This window comes from Ovis aries, chromosome 7 (genome assembly GCF_016772045.2).
Source record: "Ovis aries strain OAR_USU_Benz2616 breed Rambouillet chromosome 7, ARS-UI_Ramb_v3.0, whole genome shotgun sequence".
In the NCBI taxonomy this organism is placed as follows: domain Eukaryota; kingdom Metazoa; phylum Chordata; class Mammalia; order Artiodactyla; family Bovidae; genus Ovis; species Ovis aries.
This window is the reverse complement of record NC_056060.1, coordinates 36,299,694-36,325,206: the sequence shown is the minus strand read 5'-3', so window position 1 is coordinate 36,325,206 and position 25,513 is coordinate 36,299,694. Positions and strand designations below refer to the sequence as shown.

At 38.3% G+C, this 25,513-nt stretch overlaps 2 protein-coding genes across 4 annotated transcripts in view; one reads left to right on the top strand and one right to left on the bottom strand.

The window, feature by feature from the left end:
• TTBK2 (tau tubulin kinase 2) overlaps positions 1-25,513 on the top strand; it is a 131,194-nt gene that overhangs the window by 65,049 nt on the left and 40,632 nt on the right. For all 3 annotated transcript variants that reach the window (XM_004010488.5, XM_042253050.1, XM_012181295.4), the window contains 6 exons: positions 1,621-1,694; positions 7,650-7,790; positions 9,483-9,587; positions 13,059-13,124; positions 19,531-19,623; positions 20,164-20,289. In XM_004010488.5, coding sequence (XP_004010537.2) covers positions 1,621-1,694; positions 7,650-7,790; positions 9,483-9,587; positions 13,059-13,124; positions 19,531-19,623; positions 20,164-20,289 — 605 coding nt within the window. The remainder of the gene's footprint in view (positions 1-1,620; positions 1,695-7,649; positions 7,791-9,482; positions 9,588-13,058; positions 13,125-19,530; positions 19,624-20,163; positions 20,290-25,513) is intronic.
• On the bottom strand, positions 13,517-16,196 carry LOC114115593 (testis development-related protein-like). The gene has a single exon (XM_027971714.3). It carries the CDS (start codon positions 16,131-16,133, stop codon positions 15,579-15,581), a length of 555 nt encoding a protein of 184 aa, XP_027827515.1. The 5' UTR covers positions 16,134-16,196; the 3' UTR covers positions 13,517-15,578.

The window sequence follows — 25,513 nt, the reverse complement described above, 5'->3', positions numbered from 1 at the left end:
ACTTCTACCTTTGAATTCTATGACCTTTATCTCTCATAGTTTTCTCCTACGATTCAGGCTATTACTCTGTTTCCTTCACGGGCTGTTTTATTTCTATTCATGCTTTTCAGATGGTTCATTTTCTAGAATTCTGTTCTTAGGTTTCTTGTCTTCTCATTCTTTATTCTTTCAACTTGGAAATCTTCCATTTATGTTTGTAGTTCCATCTGCCTTCTATGAACCAGTCATTCCCCAGTAAATTTCTGGAGCTCAGTTTTTTGTCTCAGGCTTGAAATTACAGTTGTCTGCTGAATTCACCTGGTTGTCTTCAAACTCAACATTCTGATATCCCTTAAAATCTATACAACTTACTCTATTCTCTTGTTTCAGTACAAAACAAGAGAATTGTGCCCATTTAATTGTGCCCATTTCTAGTCAGTAACTATAGCATCTCTCAGATTTATCCTGTTTCTTTTTTCTATATCTACTGTAATACATTAGATTAAAAAAAGGTTCAAGCCCTGTTCTCTCTTGGGATATTGTAACTGTCCCCAGAATGACCATTCTGCCTCCATAATTGACCTCTCTGTAGTCTGTCTTCCTCATTGCTACCATGGCGATGTTCTAAAATGGAATGTTTTAAGTGTTTTTCTTTATGTTAAAATCTTTTAGATACTTCTCACACTACTCAGCAGTAGTTTTCAAATACATGGGTGTTTCAAAAACGTCCATGGCCTGTCTGCTTTTGGATCAGAGAACTTTTGAAAGCTCATATCCTGTATCTTTCCCCCATAGATTCTGATTCAGTAAAAAAGTTTAGGAATTTTCAAAAAGTTCCCCAGATAATTCTAATAAGCAGCTAGGGTTAGAAAACACTGACCTACATGTGGTTCACATTCCCTATTATGGAGTCCAGGATCCTCCAGGATCTGGTACCTGCCTATTTCTCCAGTATTATCTCATTCTGTTATCCCATCCCTCCCTTCATTCACTGTTCTCCAGCCAGATTCCCTCTTCTGGTCCTGGAACCACCAGACCTGATCCTCTCTTAGGACCCTTGTTTGCTGTTGCTGAATCAGATGCAGAAGCCTAGTCTCTCTCTGCTCCACCTCTGCTTTGCTCTGGACCCCAGCCACTAGCACCTCCTTGGATTTCACATGTGAAACTCGGGTTGAAAACCACTAAGCAAATCCATATCAATGGGGCCTAGAAAGATGAAGTGATTCACTGAGTCTATAACGGTGAATGGCAGGCCATATCTAAAATCCAGGATATATATTCCTAACACAGTTCTTGTTTATAGCTCTTCTTTCTTTTATATGTATCATGTATGAGCAAGTTGATTTGAAATGACCTCTTAATTGTTTCCTTCCTAAATAAATTATCATTCACTAGTCCCCTCATTCGTTTATTCATTTAGTAAACACTTACTTTACTACATAAAGAGCAGTGTAGGATATGAAGAGAGGTGGGTAGAAATTTTGCATAATACTAATTTCCTATCGTTAAGATTCTTAAGAGGTTTTTATATTCAATCATTAAAATACCATACAGAAAAATAAATTATTAATTTTTAAGAAGAGAAACTATAGTATAACCTTTTCTACTGTCTTGTATCTTTCTTTCTTTCTTTTTATCCAGGGAAAGACCATGTTTGTAGATTTATTGGTTGTGGGAGGAATGATCGATTCAACTACGTGGTCATGCAGTTGCAGGTAGGTTACTTTGAAAATGTGTCTTAAAATTGACCAGTTTTGATCAAAGTACCTAATTACAGTAGATGTGAATAAAATTAACAACATTCTTGGTATCATTGCAGAATGTTTTATACTCTACGGATGGTATATATTTAAACAGACCTGGTGATAATGGATTTTTCCAAAGATGGAAGTTGTCTTTATCAACTATTTTCTCTGATGCACATCTTCGTTGATTGTCATCATTGCCAAATTTTTTATCCCCACATGGATTACCAGATATAATGAGTGTTCCTGTCCCTTCCTTCTCCACCATTTATTATGTTAAGGACTTTAGGTTCCCATTTTCACAAATATCAACCTTGAGTGTTTGAAAATTTTAAAATGAGATGGAGAGAAATGCCATTGTTCTTTCTCTTTACTATTAACATAGCTGTGTTCTGTCCTTGAGATGGAGAGTGGAGTTGGGTTGGGTAGCAGATGACAGAAATTCAGAAAGGGAGCATTGAAGTAATGACTGCAGCAAAGAGAGGGAAATCAGCCCATTCTCTCTGACACTGACACTGCCTCTGCCCCTGCCCCTGAATGAACACACGCGCGTGCACACGCATACGCACACGCAGTACTCACCATCAAAGTTTAAAAGCCATGGTTCACTTTGCTGCCTAACTTAAGAGAACTTAAGAGTTCTCAGGGTTTCCCTTCATCTTTAGCAAAGTTTGTTTTAGGCATTTGGTTCTTTTGTTTGTTTATTTTTTCAACTTAACTGCTTAGTAGTGATTTCAGAGACCTAGATCCTCACCTAAATTCTTCCTCTTCTTGTTAGGGCTTCTCTTGTTTCCCTCAGCTATCCTTCAACATGTGATTTACATCTATAGACATTAATTTCCTGCAGACTGTTGTCTTGATGTCTCAGAGTCATGTGATTCACTACTCGAGCCAGCATAGTTTTTTTACTTGAGGCAGAATCCCTGTATCTTTTTAGGTCATTAATATGGACCTTGCTGTCTCTCATTTTGGCCTGTAATAATAATATAACTTTTGTATGCTATTTTATAGTTTTTTTTTCTTCTGGATTTATTATGCATCTTACTTGATCCTTGTCATTTCCCCTGAAGACGATAGGGCAGGTTTTACCCCCATTTTGCAAATGAAGAGACTTTAGCTCAAGGAGGCTTGAGGTTTTCCTGGGACTGACTAACTTGATGGGTGTTAGGACTTATTCGATGGAGGCCTTGGGCCAATATTCTTGGCACAATAAGAGAAAACTCTTTATTTTTGTGTATAGGTTACTACTGACTGGAGGATGTGGAGATGCTTTTTAAGTCTGCAGAGTCTCTCTCAGTCCTAGCATATAGTCTTTTTTATTTGATTTACATTCACCTTAATCTCACTTCTGGAAATGAGAAAGCTGCATGTATGGAAAACTAAGGAGGATGGTGTATATCAAGCAGTGATGGCTCCTTTGACCTTTGGCAAGCTTCTGTGGACTTATCTAAGAATGCTTTGTTTTGACTTGCATGCTGTTTTGGGGTTTTTTTCCCCATCATTAAAAACCCCACCATTAACCTTCCACCTCTACAAGTTTGACTTGATTTGACATAAGACTAAAGCTGGTATAACTGTTTGAGGGTTCTTTCTCTTGTTTGACATATTAAAGTTGACTGCTAGGGTTTCCCCATATATTTTGATAAAATTTATATGCTCAGACCCAGTTTCTCACGGACATTTCTGATTTCTTCTAAAAACCCTCATTGTTCTTAAGCTCACTTTAGTCTTTTGCCTCCTGGTGATTCAGTTAAATAGTATCTGCCTTTAAATTTTTAAGGAATAATCCTATTTCTCCTATAGAAATTCTAGCTATTTACCATGAAAATGGGTCTGAAATCTAATAGGGTTCAAGCAATCATACACGTTTATTTTCTCATATCTACTAGGAAGACTGTGGCCAGGTCTCATTTGCTATCCTGTCACCATTGAGGCTTTATGTGATCATCCTTAGTATAGCCAAAGGATGGTATTTTGTGATAAGCATATCACCTGCTGCTGCTGCTAAGTCGCTTCAGTCATGTCCAACTCTATGCGACCCCATAGACAGCAGCCCACCAGGCTCCCCTGTCCCTGGGATTCTCCAGGCAAGAACACTGGAGTGGGTTGCCATTTCCTTCTCCAGTGCATGAAAGTGAAAAGTGAAAGTGAAGTCGCTCAGTCGTGTCCGACTCTTAGCGACCCCATGGACTGCAGCCCACCAGGCTCCTCCGGCCATGGGATTTTCCAGGCAAGAGTACTGGAGTGGGGTGCCACTGCCTTCTCCCAAGCATATCACCTAGGAAAGGGCAAAAAATGTTTTGAATCCTGTAACCAGAATAGATATAGATCTAGATTGCCTAACATCAGGGCTGCCATATATTTTTAAGCTTTTTATTATTGTGGAAAAAATTAAATATAAGTGAAACTAGAGTTGTATTCTACCTTTCTTCTCCTTCCTCAGATGATTTCAAAGCAAATTGAAGTCATATTTTATCATAAATATATCAATATATAGTCAAGAATTCTTTTTTTTCCACTAGTAACCATAATACACAATAATATCTTTTCAAGTCAGTCTTCACATTTTCTTGGTTGTGTCTCTAACTTATTTTTATATTTGTTTTACTTGAACCTGGTTCCAGTCAGGGTTTACACATTGTATTTGGTGGATATGTACATCTTAAGCCTCTTATTTTTTTTTTAAACAAAAATTTTAAAAGATTTATGTATGTATGTATGTATTTATTTTTGCCCATGCTGGGTCTTTGTTACTGCAGGCAGGGTTTTTCTAATTGCAGCAAGCCAGGGCTACTCTTCCTTGCTGTGCACAGGCTTCTCCTGGCAATAGCTTCTCTTGTTGCTGAGCATGGGCTCTAGGAGTGTGAGCGCCAGTAGTTGCAGCATGTGGGCTCAGTAGTTGTGGCACACTGGCTTAGTTGCTCTGCAGCATGTGGAATTTTCCCAGACCAGGGATCAAACCTGTGTCCCCTGAAATTGCAGGTGGATTCTTAACCATGAGACCACCAGGCAAGCCCCTATTTTTATTTTTTTTAATATTTATTTATTTGGCTGTGCCAGGTCTTAGTTGTGAATGCTTTGATCATCATTGTGGCATGAGGAATTTTTATGCAGGATCTTAGTTGTGGCATGCAGGATCTTAGTTGTGGCACGTGCAATCTAGTTCCCTAACCAGGGAGACTAGGGATTGAACCTGGGCCCCCTGCTTTGAGAGCTTGGAGTCTTAGCCACTGGACTACCAGGAAAGTCCCTCTTAAGCCTCTTTTTAAAAGTTCCCTCTCATTTTTTTCCTTAAGTTTTTGTTGTTGTTGTTGTTTGTATTGTCATTGATTTTAAAAATTGTTATGCAGAAGTTTCCATGCTCTGGATTTTGCTAATTGTCTCCATGTGGTAATACTTAACATATCCTTCTGTCCCCTGTATTGTCTATAAATTTGTGATTAGATCAGATTCCAGTTTTATTTTGCTAGAATACTTCAGAGATGGGTTGTGTGCTTCCTATTTATATTATATCAGCAGACAGTGTGTCTGCTTGTCTCTTTTAGTTGTGTTAAGATGGAATCAGTGAGATTCTGAGGCTATCAGCCTCTCCATCCATTTTAAAGTTCCCATAATTTTTCTTGTGTGTGTGCTGAGTCACTCAGTCATGTCCAACTCTTTGTGACCCCATGGACTATAGCCCCCCAGGCTCCTCAGTCCATAGGAATTCTCCAGGCAAGAATACTGGAGTGGGTTGCCATGCTGGAGTGGATTGTCATGCCCTCTTCCAGGGGATCATTCCAACTCAGGGATCTAACCCAGGTCTGCCACATTGCAGGCAGATTCTTTACCGTCTGAGCCACTGATTTTTCTCTTAGGTTTTATCAACCTGTTAGTAATCACTGCCAAAATTCTTTACTTCAGTGGGGTTGCAAATGTACAGTTATAATTTTACAATTCCTCTTTATTACTGGAATTCTTTTAAAAGCATTCCATCAATTATTAGGTTATCCTTAGGTACATTTCACACAGAAAGGCAGGACTAATATTTGATTATTTAATTTCAAGTTTTCAGAAAAATGAATTGGCTCCCAGTAGGGAGCTTTGATAACATCCTTACTTTCTGACCCTGGAGGAGGAAATGGCAACCCACTCCACTATCATTGCCTGGAAAATTTCACGGGCAAAGGAGCCTGGCAGGCTACAGTCCATGGGGTCTCACAGAGTCAGACACAACTGAGCAACTTTACACAGTTTACTTTCTGATTCCTCCTAATGAGAAATGGTATTTAGAGACCAGAATCTAGATGCTGTGGGTCCCTGCAATTGGGTTGGTCATTGTTTCAAATTCTTTTCAAGTGGATAGGTTCAGGGTATATAAATTTTTTTAAAAGAAAAAATATATCATGGCTCATATTGATATTTTCAGTTTCAAATTTTTTGTGATAGAACTGGCATATAATTTCTTTGATTTTATTATATATTTTCATTTCTTTGCCTAATATATGTAGATGAAATTATGGTTAAAATTTACATGAGAGTTATCCAGTATATGTGTGTAGGAAAGGAGACATTGTATGTTACATATGGGGAGAGGAGGGGTGGATAACAGATGAAAAAAGATTGGCCAATAATTGATAATTATTAATTCTGAGTGATGGATAGGTATGTGAGAGTTCATTATATTACTTTCTTTCCTTTTGAGTATGTTTAAAACTTTTAATAATAAAATCCTCTTATATAGTTACTGGATCATGTTAAATTTACAGCATTATTTAGGGAGAAATGAGTTTCCTTTTTTATTTAATAATATTAATTCCATATTACTATGAATATAAATTCTTCATATAAATGCTACAGGTGGAACTGCAACATCATAGCCTGCTCTCAATCAGAATGCTAATTTGTTACCTACTCAATAAGGAGTCTTCTGGGTAGATCAGTACTGTAAAATGGAAAAAGAACACTTTCCAGTTAAACAGACTTAGATTTGAAGAACAGCTTTATCTTAACAGGTTGACATTATTTCAACTCTCTGAGCCTTAGTATCCTCATCTGAAAAATTGGTGTAACAACTTCTGTTTAGGGTGCTAAGGACTAAATACCGTCATGAATGTAATATATCTGGCACAGACTAGATAAATTCCTTGTTTTTATCTACTGCTGTGATTGAGTGTTTCATAGCTTTTTATTTATACTAGTAATTAGCACTTATTGAGTACCTACTGTGTGCCAGACACTACATGGATCTTGTTTAAGCCTTATAAAACAGTATAAGGTAAGTATTATTGTCCCCATTTTATAAGGAAGCTGTGACATAGAAAAGTTAAGTAGTTTGTATAGGAATATATGTTAGGCAGTAATGAGGAACTACTGCCCTGTGTATGTTTATCTTTTTTATGTAATCAAGACTACATTTTGTTATGACATCAGTGACAAAGGGAAACATGACGACTCAGGAACATAATATGTTATAGACACAGAAAAGATAAAGACAAATACTATATGATATAACTTTTATGTGAAACCTAAAAATTATAACAAACTAGTGAGGAAAACAAAAAAGAAGCGGGTTCACAGTGGGGAGAGGGAAGCAGGAGATGGGGCAGTATAGGGATAGGAGATTTTTGAAGTGTTTTTATGGCATTATATGAAATCATGTGTGTGAAACTTGCAAACTGTGAAGTACTATTGAATTTAAAGAGTCCTTCGTTTTAAAAAAATTTTTTTAAAAAGAAACAACTTAAAAAACTTTGGTTATTCTTAAATTTGTCTGAAATGTTTATACATTATCTTAAGAGAATTCTTCTCGAGTGAGAGGATAATGATTCAGATAAAATCCTTGCTATTTCAGTCAAAACATCTTTTAATGGTAAACGAATAATTCTCTGCTCTTCTCCCATGCTTTCAGTAGCACACTTGAAAGCGTTTATTTGGTTTCCACAGGGTCGGAATCTGGCAGATCTACGCCGTAGCCAGTCCCGGGGCACGTTCACCATTAGCACTACTCTTCGCTTGGGTAGACAGATTCTGGAGTCTATTGAGAGCATCCATTCTGTGGGATTCTTGCACCGAGACATCAAACCGGTAGGGGGCCTTTTCCTGCCAGAGCTCAGAATGAGTTTGCTTGGTGCTCTTGGTCTTACCATGTGTGTGTGTGCTCACTCACTCAATAGTGTCAGACTCTTTGCAACTCTATGGATTGTAGCCTACCAGACTCCTCTGTCCATGAAATCTTCCAGGAAAGAATATTGGAGCAGGTTGCCATTTCCTATTCCAGAGGATCTTCCCAACCCAGGGATCAAACACACATCTCTTGTGTCTCCTGCATTGGCAGGCAGGTTCTTTACCACTGCGCCACCTGGGAAGCCCAGTCTTATGATGGGACACATTAAATTACAAATGTAGGTTTCTATGTTAAATACAAGATAATGTTTCAGTTTCTGTGGCAGAGATGTAAACTTGAAATGTATTGTAACTTGCCTTTTAATTTTTTTAAAATGATAATTATATACTATAACTTATAATCAAGAGCTTTTCTCATACAATGAAAGTTGCTCAGCAGCCGAATTAAAAATTACTAATGTTTGACTTATGTGTTAACACTGATACACCTAAATTGATAGTCATTCTTCGGATTTCTTTTTTCTGATATTGGTTAAAAATACAGATTCATGTTGTTTTTAGATGTTGGCATTGTGTTCTTTGAACTATTTCTCAAGTGACAAATTATACTTGAAAGAAACCATCAATTATAAAAGAGCTTGCTTTTTCTCCTGAGTGCTACCATGCCAATATAGTATTTTTTTCTATTCTGTTTTCCTAGAAATTGCAATTTCTGTAACTGTTAAATATGCTTTTATTTTCTCCTTGGTTTTTGTGTTACTCACAGGGGAAATGACCCATTTCTGATATGCTGTATTTACTGTAAATTTATTGTGTTGCTTGTTGCAGTTGAAAATTATACCCATCTGTTGCTACATGATTTCAGAAATTAAACAGTTTACGTGAAAATGACAGCTAAAATTAACATAGTTGAGTCAGACTTAATGTAATGTAGATTTTTCCTGCTTTTATTTCCATGTCAAGTTAAATGTCATTATTTGAGAAGCATAGTAATTGAAGAGTTTCCAATGTGATTAGAAAGCTCGCTAAGTAGAACAGTATTTTAAAATAAAAGCTAACAATTCTATAACAATTAGACTTTTGCTTTTATACATTCTTTTACTTAATATACCCATTTTTGCAAACCTGTGGTCATTTAATGCTACATTTATCTTTGTTAAGGGAAGGATGGAAAATATATTGACCTTAAGTCTGTTATGTTTCCTTGAATTGTATTTTCATTTTTGCACTTAGTGAAATTCAGCTTCATGATGCTTATAGGAAATTCATTTCAATTTCTGGACTATATATTCTATTTTGTTCACTCCTAGTTCTTCCCATTTAAAAAAATAAGGGTTGGGTGTTTGTTTAAGTAGTGACTTAGACTAGAATTTCAAGAAACTTATTAGAGTACTGACTCCAATTAAATCAGTATTATATTTTATGTAACTTTATAATAGTCACATAAATTTTTTGCTCAAGTTCACCTGATCTTAGGCATTAATAGAACCTGCAGCAAAATAATGTGTTAATATCCAATAACCATTGACCAGAGCAGTATATGTGGGATGTGTATTATATAGAGTTTAAATAGAAGAATTAAAATACAGGAAGGATAAGATATAAGGATTAAGTATAATAATAATAGGTATGTTTTCATTCTTTATTTTCTAGTCAAACTTTGCCATGGGTCGCTTTCCTAGTACGTGTCGGAAATGTTATATGCTTGATTTTGGCCTGGCTCGGCAGTTTACCAATTCCTGTGGTGACGTCAGACCAGTAAGATTTTTTCATACTATTATTAAATATTTGAGGATTAGCTTATTATAGTATCACTCTTTTTAAAGAAATGCCGATTGTGTATCAGAATGGATATCATCCAAGAAGTATCATATAGAGTTTATGATTACGTTACAGATAGTATTCATTAATTTTATTATTGAGTGTTACAGCTTTTAAAAACATGCACAGAGTTAGAGTGTATCTTGTAAGAACACACATTACCCCTTTAGGATCAAGGGTCTTTTTTGCAGTCTGAGCTTCTTTCTACATCATATACTACTTTTGTTTCAGTTACTGTGTTTGTCATACCCAGAATTTACATTTAGTTCTGTTTTAAAATTTCTCTTAATTAAAATTTCTGTTTGATATGGCATTGCCGTTATACTTTCCTTTCTTTAATCAAGCTTTCCTTTAGTTCTGTGAACATATTTATAATACCCACTTTGAAATCTTTTTATGTCCAGCGTCTAGTCATTCTCATAAATGGTTTTTGTTGCCTACTTTTTTTTTTTTTTACATATATGGGTCACACTTTCTTGTTTCTTTGCATGTCTTGTAACTTTTTGTTGTTGTTGGGACTGGGCATTTTAAGATAATGCTTGCATGCTGCTTCTGCTTAGTTGCTTCAGTTGTGTCTGACTCTTTGCGACCCTACGTACCATAGCCTGCCAGGCTCCTCTGTTCTTAATGTTTAGTTCCTTAACATTTAGTTCCTTAACATATTCTTTCTGAAGTTCATAATGTGTGTACAATAAGTACAAATGTGTGCTCTTATTTTTTCCTTTTGATTCAAAAGGTAGCATAATGTACACTTCCCTTTTTCTTTCACTTTACAGTGTGTCAGGAGATCTTTCCGTGTCAGAATATAGAGCAGCTGCAAAGTGTATATCTGTAAGACAAATCTCCAGAAGTGTAACTGCTGGGTCAAAGAGAACGTATGCATTTGCAACTTTGATGGTTAATAGTGAAAGTCACTCAGTCGTGTCCCACTCTTGGCAATCTCATGGACGGTAGCCTGCCAGGCTCCTTTGTCCATGGAATTCTCCAGGCAAGAATACTGGAGTGGGTTGCCATTTCCTTCTCCAGGGGATCTTCCTGACCTGGGCTTGAACCCAGGTCTCCTGTGTTGCAGGCAGATCTTTACCATCTGAAATAGCTATTGCCAAATTACCATCAATTGAGGCAGTTTCTGGAGATCATCTATTTTAAGGCTCGGTTATGTGTTGCCTTATTCTTAAGACATCCTTCCTCCACAGGACTTCTCCTTTCTTCTCACCAAGTAAAACTAACTCTTACCACTCCTAGACTTTCATAGCTCATTGTACTTTGCTAATGGTGTTTATTATAATCTACTTTCAATTACAGTTACCTGCATTTATAGCTGCTTTCCCCAGTTAGGTTGAATTGTTTTTTCTGCATCATTTAAGGTGGCTGAATTTCTTTGACCTGGTATTATTTCTTGGAGGGATCACATCAAAATCTCCCTAGGCAGCTGATCTCTTTACCTCTGTCTCAACCTTTCCATGGCAAAAGTAAGGTCAGAGTCAGAACAAAGGACTCTTAATTGTTTTCCTTCTAGAAGGAGAAATCTCCAACCTCAGAGTTGCATCAACCAAATTGAGAATATTAGATATTCCTGTTAGTCATGATGTCTTAGGAAAATATTGCGATCTGTTGACTGTGATTGTCAGTGAATGGCAGCTAAGGGAAAAAAGGGAGCTTAAATAGATTGCAGAAATTTTTGATTCCTGAGACTTGACATTAAATACAAAGAACATTTTAAAAATAGTTAAGTCTTGAAACTAAACAGGAATAACCGAAGGAGAAAAGATAAGTTGATGAAAGAAGAAATAAGTAGATAATTAATATGAACAGATTAAACACAGGTTGCAGAAATGAACAAATGGAGGAAGAACACATAGAATATTTATCTGTGTAGCATATGGCTGAGACGACTCTGATAACTGAAGACTCTTAAAATAACATTCATTGTAATCTCTTCAGACTACCACATTAGTACATGTTAATTGAGGATAATTTGACATTACTGAAAAAGAGAGCAAAAAATTCTACTAATGAAAATTATTGGCCATGATCATTTTAAAGTACGGCAGTTTTCCTGTTGAGCTATAGCATCATCCATGAATCTTAAAGGCACTGACTTGATATTTGTGAAACAGTAAAGTAGAAACATGGAGAACGAAATGGCAGCCCACTCCAGCATTCTTGCCTGGAGAATCCCATGGGCAGAGGAGCCTGGTGGGCTACAGTCCATAGAGTTGCACAGAGTTGGACACGACTGAAGTGATTTAGCATGAAATAGAGTGTATGATTTCAAGTCAGAAGACCTTGGTTGATGCCTGGTTTTATCACCTACTAATTCTGTGTCCTCAAATAAGTTTACTTTTTGGAACTTGTTTCTGTGTCTGTAAAGTGGGCAAAACAAAGACTTTGCCATCACAGGGTTTATATTCCATTGAAAGAAGCAGGGAAAAACCAAATAAGTAAAAATATGAATAAAATCAATTTTAGGTAGCAAAAGATGTTTTGTGAAAAAAAAATAAAGCAGAGTAAAAGAACAGAGTGGCATCGCAAGGGCAGATATTATTTTAAATTATGATGATTAAAGAATATTTCTCTGAGGAAGTGACATTCAAGCAGAGGGCTGAATTTGGGATAGAAGAGCCTGCCATTGGAGGTGTGTAGAGAGATGGTGTTCCAGCTAGAGAGAATAACAAGTACAAAGTCTTGCGCTAGAAACAAACTTGATTGGAGGGGAAACCTCAAGTAAATCCATTTTGGCATGAGGCAAGTGCCAGAATCATGGAAGGTGTTATAGGCCAAATAACTAGAATTTAGACTTTATTCCAAGTTGAGCTCTCTGGGACTGGTATTCACATATTATGTAGAGTTTATTCCCAGTACCTGGCACATAATAAGTGTGCAATAACTTGAGTTTATAAATATGTGAATTACATGTACAGGGAGAGGTTCAAGTTGCCACCATCTCTGAATTGAGTTTGAGTGATATAGCCAAGACAAAGAGGTTGGTATCTTAGTTTGCTTAGACCTCATGTTTTTAATGTACTTATTTGTAACCAGAGTCTGAATATTAATGTATATACTGTGATGCTTGGCATGATTCTGGGTACATGAAAGCATTTATGTTTTCTCATGGATAGAGTTTATTTATCATAAATCCTACTTTATTTAGGTATAAATGTAGGTATAAAAATGAGATTCATTGATAATTAAAATAGGACTCATTAATAGCTGTTATATTTTAAACGTATGATTTAGAGATATTCTCCTCTAATTATTATAATTTCAGTTATTAAAAAAAGTTAGAAATTTAAGTCATGTTTTCTTGAGTATAATACATGTTTCTCCCTTCTACTTCATGAGCTCACCTGTGCTGAATCTTATGCTATTTAAAGCTCATTTATTACCCTTTGCTTGGTTTTGTAGCCTCGAGCTGTGGCAGGCTTTCGAGGGACAGTTCGTTATGCATCAGTCAATGCTCATCGGAACAGGGTAGGTGTCTGAACTCGAGTCATAGCTGTATGAGCATGCTGATGCTCGAATCAGATTGACTTCTTTACATTAGAGTGCAGAGGTGTTAGTAATACTAATGCATGGTAAGGTGTATAGTGGATATATAATAGATGTGTACAGCTACAGAGAAAATAAAATTGACTTTGGCAGAAAATCTAATAGCTAATTATATACACATCTATGGGGACTCTTGTGTCCTTAATTAGATATAAGTAAGTATTAATACATTTATTTATTTATTTATTTTTTTTTTATAAACCATGTTTTTATTTTAAAAAACTTCAGCATTATGGATGAATTCAACTTCCTTTAAAACCAATCACTTTCCTGTTAATGACAAAACAAGAGGCAAAAGAGCAGACACGTCACTCTTCAGAGAAGCTGTGCAGTTTACAGAATTTAGACAGACCCGCGCTCTCATCAGCCAGTGAACAAAATAAAGTTGCTTTGGTAAATTCCATCAAGAAAAAAATATCTTTCCCCCAAAGCACACCAATAAATATTTATATTAAAATCCACAGAGTTATTTTAATCAGATACAACAGAAGAAAAATTCATTTTTACCTTAACGTTTGTAGATAAGAAAAGTATTATTCACGTGCATAATCCAACCCCAGTCTGGCTTGCATTCGGTTGTGAGGAATGAGGGGCATGAGGGGCCGTTCTGCCAGCTGTGCATCACGTGTGTCCCCAAGGGGATCACAGGCACTTAGCATCGCAGCACACCGGCACGGGCTCCCCGAGCTGGAGGCTGTCCCACCTGCCCCCACCCCGAGCACTCTGCCCAGAACCTCAAACACACAAGTCCCTTCCCTGTACCTCATCACAGGATTAGCCCAAGATGAGCCTGAAGCTCCTGCTTCAGACAGCTCATCTTAGTCACAGCAAGTGTCTCTAGGGAGAAGGACTCCAGTCAATGAGCTGAACTGTTTACCTGAGGAAACACGGTTTTCAACTCCGCTATTAACCACTTCAAGGTTCTAAGACAAACAGGATTTTACCACCACTCACATGTCCCGCTTTCAAGGCTCGGTGAAGTAAACTTGTCTATTAGAAAGAGAAGGACGTCGGTGATTTTGACAGACGCTACACAGATGACAGACACAGATGGTTAGCTGACATGTCGATTGTGGCTAGACGGCTGGTAGTTAGATGACTGGGTGTACACAGACTGACCGACTGAGAGATGGCAGGTGACAGGCAGGCACTCTGTCACCCCCTTCACCCCTTGGAGTCCACAGAAATGCTGAAGGACACCCCTAGTGTGGAACAGCACAGATCTGCTCACTGAATACCTTGAAGACAGTGGCTTTCACAAGAGAGGAATGCACAGTGTAACTGGAGGTTTTTCTTTTTAATCAAAAACCCCTATACCTGTTCTGACCTCAGAGACATGTGGTCCTCCTATGGGTCAGGTCTGTCTTGCTGAGGACATGCGTGCTGCGTACCTGACCTGGGGCCCACCTGTCAAGGAGACAATGAGCAAGTTCAGAGACACAAGAGATGTTCAGTGACGCTCCTGAACCAGGCACAACACACAGCTTCTCAGGGTCCAACAGTCTCATTTGGAAAAAACAAAACCCTGGGTGTTACAGAAAAGAGGCACTTTCAGCATTTTACCTACAATTTCAACTCTTAATAAGTTAATATTTTCCAAACAAATTTAAGTGTCAAGTTATTAAAACTGATCCATGCTTTATAGCATTCTTTAGTCTGCAATCAAAATAAGAGAACAAACTTTAGAAGAAAAGAAACATCAGTATTTAAAAGTTCAGGAACCTCAAGATGGGAACACTGTCACCATCTAATATGCTTGTGGGAGGTGAAGCTGTGTTTGCAGACAGTGTATTTCTGGGGATCGGATACAGCCTTCCCTTCTCCAGCATTTAATCTGCTTGCATATTTTACGGTTTAATATGAACGAAGAGCTAGCACAGTGTGACTGACGTGACCTCTGGAAGATCCACGTTACACCTGGATTGCAGGTTTCTGACAACGGAAAAGAAGTGTGTGGCCGCTACATTTTTGTGTCGTAGAATACAGGTGTGTGCTACATGCAGAGACAGGGATCGGGTCGCAGAACACAGAACTGCAACTCAGGACACAGAAAGACAGCTTTGTGGCAAAAAGCAAATCCCCACCGCGGTGAACTTCCCATCTAAGGTCAGCGGCACACGGATGACAGGTGGACCCTGTGCGTGTCCACTGAGAACTCACAGGACTCCTGGAATTTCCTCACTTGGCATTTGAAGAGGAAAGCCAAATGAAACAGCACAGAGCAGATCCTCTGTGGTTTTCATCTGGGAAAGACCAGACGGGACACTATACTGATAAACACCACGATGCCGCAGACTCTAGGAATGCGAAGGAGATGAGATTCAAAGGTGCACGGTCAGGCAGATTTTGGTGTGAGGACATGTGCGGGCTGGACGGTCACTCCAGCTCCTCCCAGTCATCCGTCAGGTGGCCTCTGCTCTGCCGGCGGATGCTGACCAGCTTTCCGGCCGACCTGAGGCTCCAGCGCGAGCTGCTCCCTGCGGTGGCCAGGCTGGTGTACTTGGTGGAGCCCTTGGTGTCCTCCGGCCAGCCCGGCCGAGACTCACGGTCACTCGAAGGGCCGCCCGAGTCTGCTGCCACGTCTTCAAGGGCAAGTTTCGGAGGTTCCCAACCTTCAATCTCATCTGGTTTCTTAGACTGTATGTTCTGTTTCAAAACCAAATTGTCCCAAAATCCAGACTTCTTCTCTGTCTTCAACTCTTCTTTTAATCGTAAGTTAGTGGCTCTGGACTTGGGGGATTTTCGCCCTTCCAGCAGCTGCTGCTCGTCATCCTTGTTAAACAGAGAAGTCACTTCTTTCCAGCCTCGGAAACTCGCTCCTGGAACCTGAGCGGCGGCGGGGGCGGTGGCGGGCGGCGCCCCCCCTCGCAGGCCGTCCTCCTCCTCGGGGGCCTCGTCCAGGAGCACCCGGCTTCGGCCCAGCTTCCACATGCTGCAGGCGGGCGGGCGCCGGTGTCCGTGCGTGCCCCTCCTCGGCCGGCCCGCAGCACGGACGCCCGGGCTGCGGCTCGTATTAATACATTTATTAAGGAATTTTGCATAAATAAGACATCTGTGTTCTATTTCAAGAATTTATTTGGGAATTCATATTATCAATACGTAATGAAATGTAGGTCATCATTTTATCCGTAAGATACATCTAATCTATTATATCCTCTCTCCATCAAACATTTGTTTTTATGAAGATCTAAAATACAGAAGCTTAAATTTTTCTTTCATCTTTAGTGAATTGTTCATCTCTTTTTGGGTTAAATTTTTAAAACCTCTCTTTTTTTTACTTTTATCCTTTTGTTTTGCTCTTAATACTTTTTTTCCTTACCCTGAACTTTAGTTATGAGTAGGAAAGGTGAGTACTTTATGGATTCTCAATCCTTGAACTTGTTTGGACAGAGTTGGGAAATTTAACATGTGATTCCTTGATAAAGAGAAATCTCTTGATTTTTGTTACCTTATTCTTGTGCAGCCAAAACTGCTTTGATTAAAACTTGACTGATGCTAAATGTAATAGGACGAGAATGCTGTGGTTTTACACGCAATGCTTCAGTTAACTTGGTTTCTTAGGATGTGATTATAAATTGAAAATAGTTAAAGTATTTTTTTATCTGTGTGAAATACTCTGCTAAGCATTTGTAACTCATTTGATTTGATTCAGTGTGCTTTATTTTGTGGTATTTAGTTAATTATTCTATCTTGAAAAGAAAGTATTCATTCTCTAGATAGATTCTTGCAAAATTTTAGGAGTGCTATACTTTCTAATTAATTCTGTAAAAGAATATGTTCACATTGGGATCTTTGAAATATGACATTCATTTTGAGATAAGCATAAACATGTTCAGGGATCATAATATAAGCATTTCCAAAATAACTACTAGAAAGAGATTATGTGTTGTTTTTTTTTAATTTGAAGAGTACAGATTTCTTCTAAAAGCCTTTCCAGCATAGAGTGATCTATCAGCTGTTCTGTTAACCTACTTATTTAATGTTGATAGGGAAATTTGATCACATATTGCAGTGGTTCTTACCCTTCTTTTCTGGTCCCAACACATCTGAGGAATAGAATGCTTTATACATTAGCACAGCTTCACAATACTGATCATCAATGTATATGGTGACAGAGGAATACAACTAGCAGAACCTTGAGAGATTGTTGTCTAGTTTGAAATAATTCCCAGGTAATTCTAATATACTTCTTTCTTCCATGCTCTGTGACCTTGATTTGATAATTTTTAAACTTAATGCACTGCATTTCTATTTTGGGGGTACCTAAATCTTAACCATTTTTGTTTGTTTTTTGTTTTCTTTTAAGTGAAAGCAGGTTTATTTAGAGAATCTGAAACTTTTAACATGAATAATTTCCAAACAATACAAGGACTTTTCAAAATACTTGAATGCTGTTTACTTCATCTCATTGTTTTCCTGCATTTTTGTAAATACTTGTTTTATCACAATGTATGTGCGCTCCGTCACTCAATCATGGCTGACTCTTTCCAACCCCACGGATTGTAGCCCACTAGGTTCCTCTACACATGGAATTTTCTAGGCACTATTACTGAAGTGGGTTGTCATTTCCTACTCCAGGGGATCTTCCTGACCCAGGGATCAAACCCATGTCTCCTGCTTTGGCAGGAGGATTCTTTACCACTGCACCACCTGGGAAGCCCATTTATCACAATACTTTGAAGAAATTATTTTACTTCTGGTTCTGTGGTTCTTACTGAGATCTTTGTCCATTCTTGCTGAAAGTGAAAAGTGAAAGTGAAATCACTCAGTTGTGTCCAACTCTTTGGGACCCCATGGACTGTAGCCTCTGAGGCTCCTCCATCCATGGAATTTTCCAGGCAAGAGTACTGGAGTGGGTTGCCATTTCCTTCTCCAGGAGATCTTCCCCACCCAGGGATAGAACCTGGGTCTTCCACATTTTAAGCAGATGCTTTTACCGTCTGAGCCACCAGGGAAACTTGCATTTAATCGTCTTTTTTTTTTTCTTGACTACTTTTGGTATCTTTTCTTTGTCTTCGGTGTCCTGTAGAAATTTTCAAATCTGCTTTGGTGTGGATTTCTTTATATTTATTCTTTTTGAGATTTGTAATGCTTCCTAAGGGCTTCCCTGGTCGCTCAGTGGCAAAGAATTTGCCTACCAATGCAGGAGATGTGGGTTTGATCCCTGAGTCAGAAAGATCCCCTGGAGAAGAAAATGGCAACCCACTCCAGTATTCTTGCCTGGAGAATCCTGTGGACAGAGGAACCTGGGCTATTTTAAATAATGATCTGGTGGGGTTTTATCTATAAAACTTCAAAGAGGCCTAAATTTAAGGGTACTTTTTTACCTTGAGAGGATTTTCATTTGCATCTGTCATTACTGCAGAATAGGATTACCCAGAAAACACCATTTCTGGACTTGGTTTCCTGTACCACATAGACAATATAAATTTAAACCCCAAAGCTGAGTGAGGGGTAGGCCCATGGTAACAGATTCTCAGGATGTTGTTTTTTGTTTGTTTGTTTTTGTTTTAAAATAACACTATCTCTTTGATAGTGGTCAAATTTTACCAGGCATAAAATTATTGTAGTAATAACGTACATACCAAATATTGCATTAAAGATAGCCCTTTGAGGGTCCTAGGTATATGGTGGGGGTAGAGGTGGGGCAGTGTCTCAGTTACAACTCCTGTCTTGTGTAGGCTTAATGTTTTTACACCTGTCCCCTACATGACTGATAAAACCCTGGTTGATAAACCTATGACAGATGCCTCCAAACAGCCAAAACCAAAGCTTCAGTCTTAGGTTGCTTTTCATGTTTCCAGCTTTCTTTTCATTTTGGTTCTAAAGATTTTCTTTGCTGCTACTTCATCTTTTTTATATATTGTAGTAAAGAACACATAACATTCAATTTGCCGCCTTAAACATTTTGATATATACAATTAAGTAGTGTTAAGTATATCCACATTATTTTGCACCAGATTTCTACAGCTTTTTCATTTTGCAACATTGAAACTCTGTACCCACTTAGCACTGACTCCCCTTTCCCCCTTCTCTGAATTCCTTGGCAGCCACCTTCCTTTACTAATTAATTAACTCATTTATTAATTAATGGGTTCTTAAATACATTATTTCCAGTATTTCTGGGTTTTGGGGTGTTCTTTATATCGAAAGTTTTTCAGTAAATCTGTTCTACCATGTAGATTGCTTTATAGCTATACGGATACATAGATATACCTGCCAGATAGTTTTATGGGAAAATGAAAACACAATGATTAGGCCTTAAACAATGTAATGTACTCACAGGAGCAGTAATGTAATGTGACTGAATTCTCTTTTGCTTATGAAGGAAATGGGAAGACATGATGACCTTTGGTCCTTGTTCTACATGTTGGTGGAATTTGTGGTTGGTCAGCTCCCTTGGAGAAAAATAAAGGACAAGGTAATTTTCAAAATAGAAGCGTCAGTTTTGGTAGGGGAAGGAGTAAAAATTTCTCCTGGGTAGGCATTTTTTGTTGAAAGTATACTTATGTATAAGAGTTAACATTTTCCAACCCTTTCACTATATCCTAATATGTATATTTTTCTTTCTGTGAGCTGATATTATAACTTTTTCTATGAAAATGCTAGTTTAAGTACAGCTATCATTTCTGATTAGATTTCAAGCTATCTTAGCTTTATTTTCACTAGTTCTCTTTTTTAAAGTCAATTAGGTCTTTTAAGTGAAGTAAGTTAGAAAAAGACACATAACCATGTGATATCGCTTACAGTGTAGAATCTAAAATATGACACAAATGAATATCTACAAAACAGAGAAAACACTGATGGTTGCCAAGAAAAGAAATGTCAATTAGGCTTTTAATTTTTAATTGTCACATTATATTGTTCAATTTTACATACCCTTGAGACTGTTACTGAGAAGCTCTTAATATGTAGCTTCCAAGAGAAATTGACTTTGGTTCCTTTTCTCTTTACTTCCCAGGAACAAGTGGGCTCTATTAAGGAAAGGTATGACCACAGGCTTATGTTAAAACATCTCCCTCCAGAATTCAGCATCTTTCTGGAGCACATTTCCTCTTTGGATTATTTTACAAAACCAGACTACCAGGTAATCATCTTTGTGAGTTCTGTAGATTAATTCTTCTCTCTCTTTTAGTATTTATTCTTACCAAGCATTGTACCATTGAGGGTGTTGTAAATGAGTATAAGTGGTTCCTAGAATAATACTTTAAAAAAAAAATAATACTGTTTTAATACGTCATGAGAAATGTCATTAAATTAACTGATGATGACATTATCCATGTCCGCACATGTGTGTGTTTTCTCCCTTCTGGATGAACATATGTCATTAAGAGTTTTAGATTTGTTAATCGTGTAGCATTCTAACTGCTCCTGCTGTGATTCTTTTGGTAGTTTTGAATTGCTGATAGTTCAGATTATGGAAATCCAGTATCTAATTTGTTGACCAGAAGGAAATGTCCAGCTCAGGAATGTATCTGTTGAGGGCTTGAGAGTTACATGTCATGTGTTAACATGCTGTGGGACAGTAGTCAGTAAAAATTACTGGCTCCATTTTGTCTGTGGTCGGCGAAACATTTCCTAAGAGCATCAGTTAGTGAGGCCTGTTAAGGGTGACGAGGCTTACCATAAATTGCATATCAAACCCCAACCAGCTAAATTTCAGAAGATTCTGTTGCTCTCAAGGGAAACTTGGTCAGAGCTTAATGCAAGATAATCACTACTACTGAAAACATAAATTCAAGGCACATATTGATTAATAATAATAATGTCAGTGTATAAGTTTTATCTACAAAGGACAACACTTGGGCTTTACTGCCTGTTAATGAAAGTTTTAAAAAATTATTTATTTTTGGCTGTGCTGAGTCTTTGTTGCTGCATGGCCTTTCTCTTATTGTGGTGAGCAGGGGCTACTCTCTAGGTGCTGTGCCCAGGCTTCTCGTTGCAGTGGTTTCTCTTGTTCCAGAGCACTGGCTCTAGGGCTCACGAGCTTCAGTAGTTGCAGCACGTGGGCTCAAAAGTTGAAGTTCACAGGCTCTAGATCACAGGCTTAATAGTTGTGGTGTATGGGCTTCGTTGCACGGCAGCATGTGGTATCTTCCCCGACCAGGGATTGAACCCATGTCTCCTGCGTCAGCAGGTGGATTGTTTACCGCTGAGATACCAGGGAAGCCCTAGTGGAGGGTTCATATTCTAAAGTGTTGTCAGTGTCGAAGACTAAAAGACTGTCTACTGCACAGTGAACTTATTTGCATATAATGAATATTTCTTTGCGAAAAATGCAGTTTTGGTATAATACATAAGTAGAACATAAAGCAGAGAAGCAACATACAGCCTTGAGTCCTTAGAGATCTTAAGTAGGTGAGCCTGTGTTGTTCTTTTCTATGTGGCTATTTGGGTTATAACATATAGGCTAACAAATGGCAAAATTACATTGTATATGAGTCGCTTTGGAATATGTTCTCATATTTATATTTTATATCTGGATTTTTTTAAATGTGTAGAGTTCACATTACTTGCAATGAAATAATGAAGTTTTACTTGTAAGACTAGAATCAGGAGGAGCTAGGAATTGTTCCAACTTTCTCATCTTGGGGGGTAATAATTTTTTTATTGACAAAGTTTAATGTATTAATTACACAGCAAGAAAAGTTTTTAATTACATTCTCTGCTTAGTTATGCCTACATTCCAAAGAAGACTATAATGTTCACCAGCTAAAGTTTGAAACTTACACCTACAACTTAAATTAACAAAATATTGTTCTCTGGTTTTTCATTTGGACATTCTTTTAGAGGCTTCTCTGTTATTCTGTCACCTGATAACAACAGAAAGTATAGGCATAACATTTTCATAACATTTTCTGATTCTTCTTTGCTCTTTGATCTTCCGTAAGCAGTGAGTAGGAGCAGAGGGCAGTAGATGGGAGAAGGATAATTGGGAAAAAGATGTCGGGGACTAAAAGATGCTCTGATGACTAGTATCAGTGTGATGTCAGGTTCCAGAAAGATCTGACCTTTGCAGTTTCTGTATCCTGCTTTCCTCACAATACCCTGCTACGGTCTTCATTTTCATAAAAATTGCTCTACTTTGAATCTGAATGTTCTTGTGAATTAATACTGTCCAATGGTTAATTTTATAATTTGGAATTCATTCCTAAATTCGAGTTTAATTACTGTTCTTTCAAAATTTTAAATTCCTTACTGAACAACCAGTATAGTTAAGAACAGCAACAAACTTTCTCTAGCAGCAATCCAAAACCATACCAGTACTTAGTGTGACTGCTTCCCTAGCTGTATCAGAGGTCAGATAAACAGTATGTCTCCAACTTTATATGTTCTGACATAGGACCAAAGGGAATATATTTCATAATCAAGTGTTAAATGATGTTGTTTTCCAAAGCCACTTTTACTGTGAATGTCTGTGGTTTGTGAATTCTTAAAAAATCGTAGTTTCTTGCCAGAGAACATTATTATCTTAACAAGTTGCATGTTGTCAGCACCCTACCAGTAACCTGCTAGTGCTCGCCCTTGTAGCATGGGCATACCGAGAGTTGATGCTGTCTACTGGGAATTTTATGCACGTCTCAGTTTGAATAAAGGCTGACATTCACTTTTAGAAAGCACTATGGTGTTTGGGGAAATTACATCCAAATTTATATTTAGTCTGTCCCTACTGGCTTTTATATCCTGGAGGTACAGCTGTGTCTTACTTTGTTTTTATTATCCCACACTATCCTGACACTGTGCCTGGCACCTAAATTTTCAACAAATGTTAAGAAAATTGAATTGTACTTTGCCTAATAATCTCCTATCCTGTTTTCTGTCTGTTAAACTGAAGGTGAAGATGTTAAAATTGTAGTCAAATTAAAGCAAATGTATCTTATTATGAGTACAGTCAACCCTTGATATCTGCAGGGGATTGGTTCCAGGCCCCTGGGGATTACTGGTCCTCAACTCCCTCATATAAAACAGCATAATACTTGTGTATAACTTTCGCACATCCCTGACATATACTTTAACTCATCTCTAGATTGCTTGCAAAACCTCAGTTCAGTTCAGTCTCTCAGTCGTGTCCGACTCTTTGCAACCCCATGAATCGCAGCACGCCAGGCCTCCCTGTCCATCATCAACTCCCGGGGTTCACTCAGACTCACATCCATCGAGTCAGTGATGCCATCCAGCCATCTCATCCTCGGTCGTCCCCTTCTCCTCCTGACCCCAATCCCTCCCAGCATCAGAGTCTTTTCCAATGAGTCAACTCTTTGCATGAGGTGGCCAAAGTACTGGAGTTTCAGCTTTAGCATCATTCCTTCCGAAGAAATCCCAGGGCTGATCTCTTTCAGAATGGATTGGTTGGGTCTCCTTTCAGTCCAAGGGACTCTCAAGAGTCTTCTCCAACACCACAGTTCAAGAGCATCAATTCTTCGGCGCTCAGCCTTCTTCACAGTCCAACTCACATCCATACATGACTACTGGAAAAACCATAGTCTTGACTAGACAGACCTTAGTCGGCAAAGTAATAGCTCTGCTTTTGAATATGCTATCTAGGTTGGTCATAACTTTTCTTCCAAGGAGTAAGCATCTTTTAATTTCATGACTGCAGTCACCGTCTGCAGTGATTTTGGAGCCCCCCAAAATAAAGTCTGACACTGTTTCCACTCTTTCCCATCTATTTCCCATGAAGTGATAGGACCGGATGCCATGATCTTCATTTTCTGAATGTTGAGCTTTAAGCCAGCTTTTTCACTCTCCTCTTTCACTTTCATCAAGAGGCTTTTTAGTTCCTTTTCACTTTCTGCCCTAAGGGTGGTGTTATCTGCATATCTGTTACTGATATTTCTCCCGGCAATCTTGATTCCAGCTTGTGCTTCTTCCAGCCCAGCATTTCTCATGATGTACTCTGCACATAAGTTAAATAAGCAGGTGACAATATACAGCCTTGATGTACTCCTTTTCCTATTTGGAACCAGTCTGTTGTTCCATGTCCAGTTCTAACTGTTGCTTCCTGACCTGCATATAGGTTTCTCAAGAGGCAGGTCAGGTGGTCTGTATTCCCATCTCTTTCAGAATTTTCCACAGTTTACTGTGATCCACACAGTCAAAGGCTTTGGCATAGTCAATAAAGCAGAAATAGATGTTTTTCTGGAACTCTCTTGCTTTTTCCATGATCCAGTGGATGTTGGCAATTTGATCTCTGGTTCCTCTTCCTTTTCTAAAACCAGCTTGAACATCTGGAAGTTCACGGTTCACGTATTGCTGAAGCCTGGCTTGGAGAATTTTGAGCATTCCTTTACTAGCGTGTGAGATGAGTGCAATTGTGTGGTAGTTTGAGCATTCTTTGGCATTGCCTTTCTTTGGGATTGGGATGAAAACTGACCTTTTCCAGTCCTGTGGCCACTGCTGAGTTTTCCAAATTTGCTGGCATATTGAGTGCAGCACTTTCACAGCATCATCTTTCAGGATTTGAAATAGCTCAACTGGAATTCCATCACCTCCACTAGCTTTGTTCGTAGTGATGCTTTCTAAGGCCCACTTGACTTCGCATTCCAGGAAGTCTGGCTCTAGATGAGTGATCACACTATCGTGGTTATCTGGGTCATGAAGATCTTTTTTGTACAGTTCTTCTGTGTGTTCTTGTCACCTCTTCTTAATATCTTCTGCTTCTGTTAGGTCCATACCATTTCTGTCCTTTATCTAGCCCACCTTTTCATGAAATGTTCTCTTGTAATTTTCTTGACGAGATCTCTAGTCTTTCCTATTCTGTTGTTTTCCTCTATTTCTTTGCATTGATCGCTGAAGAAGGCTTTCTTATCTCTCCTTGCTGTTCTTTGGAACTCTGCATTCAGATGCTTATATCTTTCCTTTTCTCCTTTGCTTTTCGCTTCTCTTTTCACAGCTATTTGTAAGGCCTCCCCAGACAGCCATTTTGCTTTTTAATGTTTCTTTTCTATGGGGATCCCTGTCTCCTATGCAATGTCAGGAACCTCCATCCATAGTTCATCAAGCACTCTTATCTATCAGATCTAGTCCCTTAAATCTATTTCTCACTTCCACTGTATAATCATAAGGGATTTGATTTAGGTCATACCTGAATGGTCTAGTGGTTTCCTTACTTTCTTCAATTTAAGTCTGAATTTGGCAATAAGGAGTTCATGATCTGAGCCATAGTCAGCTCCTGGTCTTGTTTTTGCTGACAGTATAGAGCTTCTCCATCTTTGGCTGCAAAGAATATAATCAGTCTGATTTTAGTGTTGACCATCTGGTCATGTCCATGTGTAGAGTCTTCTCTTTTGTTGTTGGAAGAGGGTGTTGGC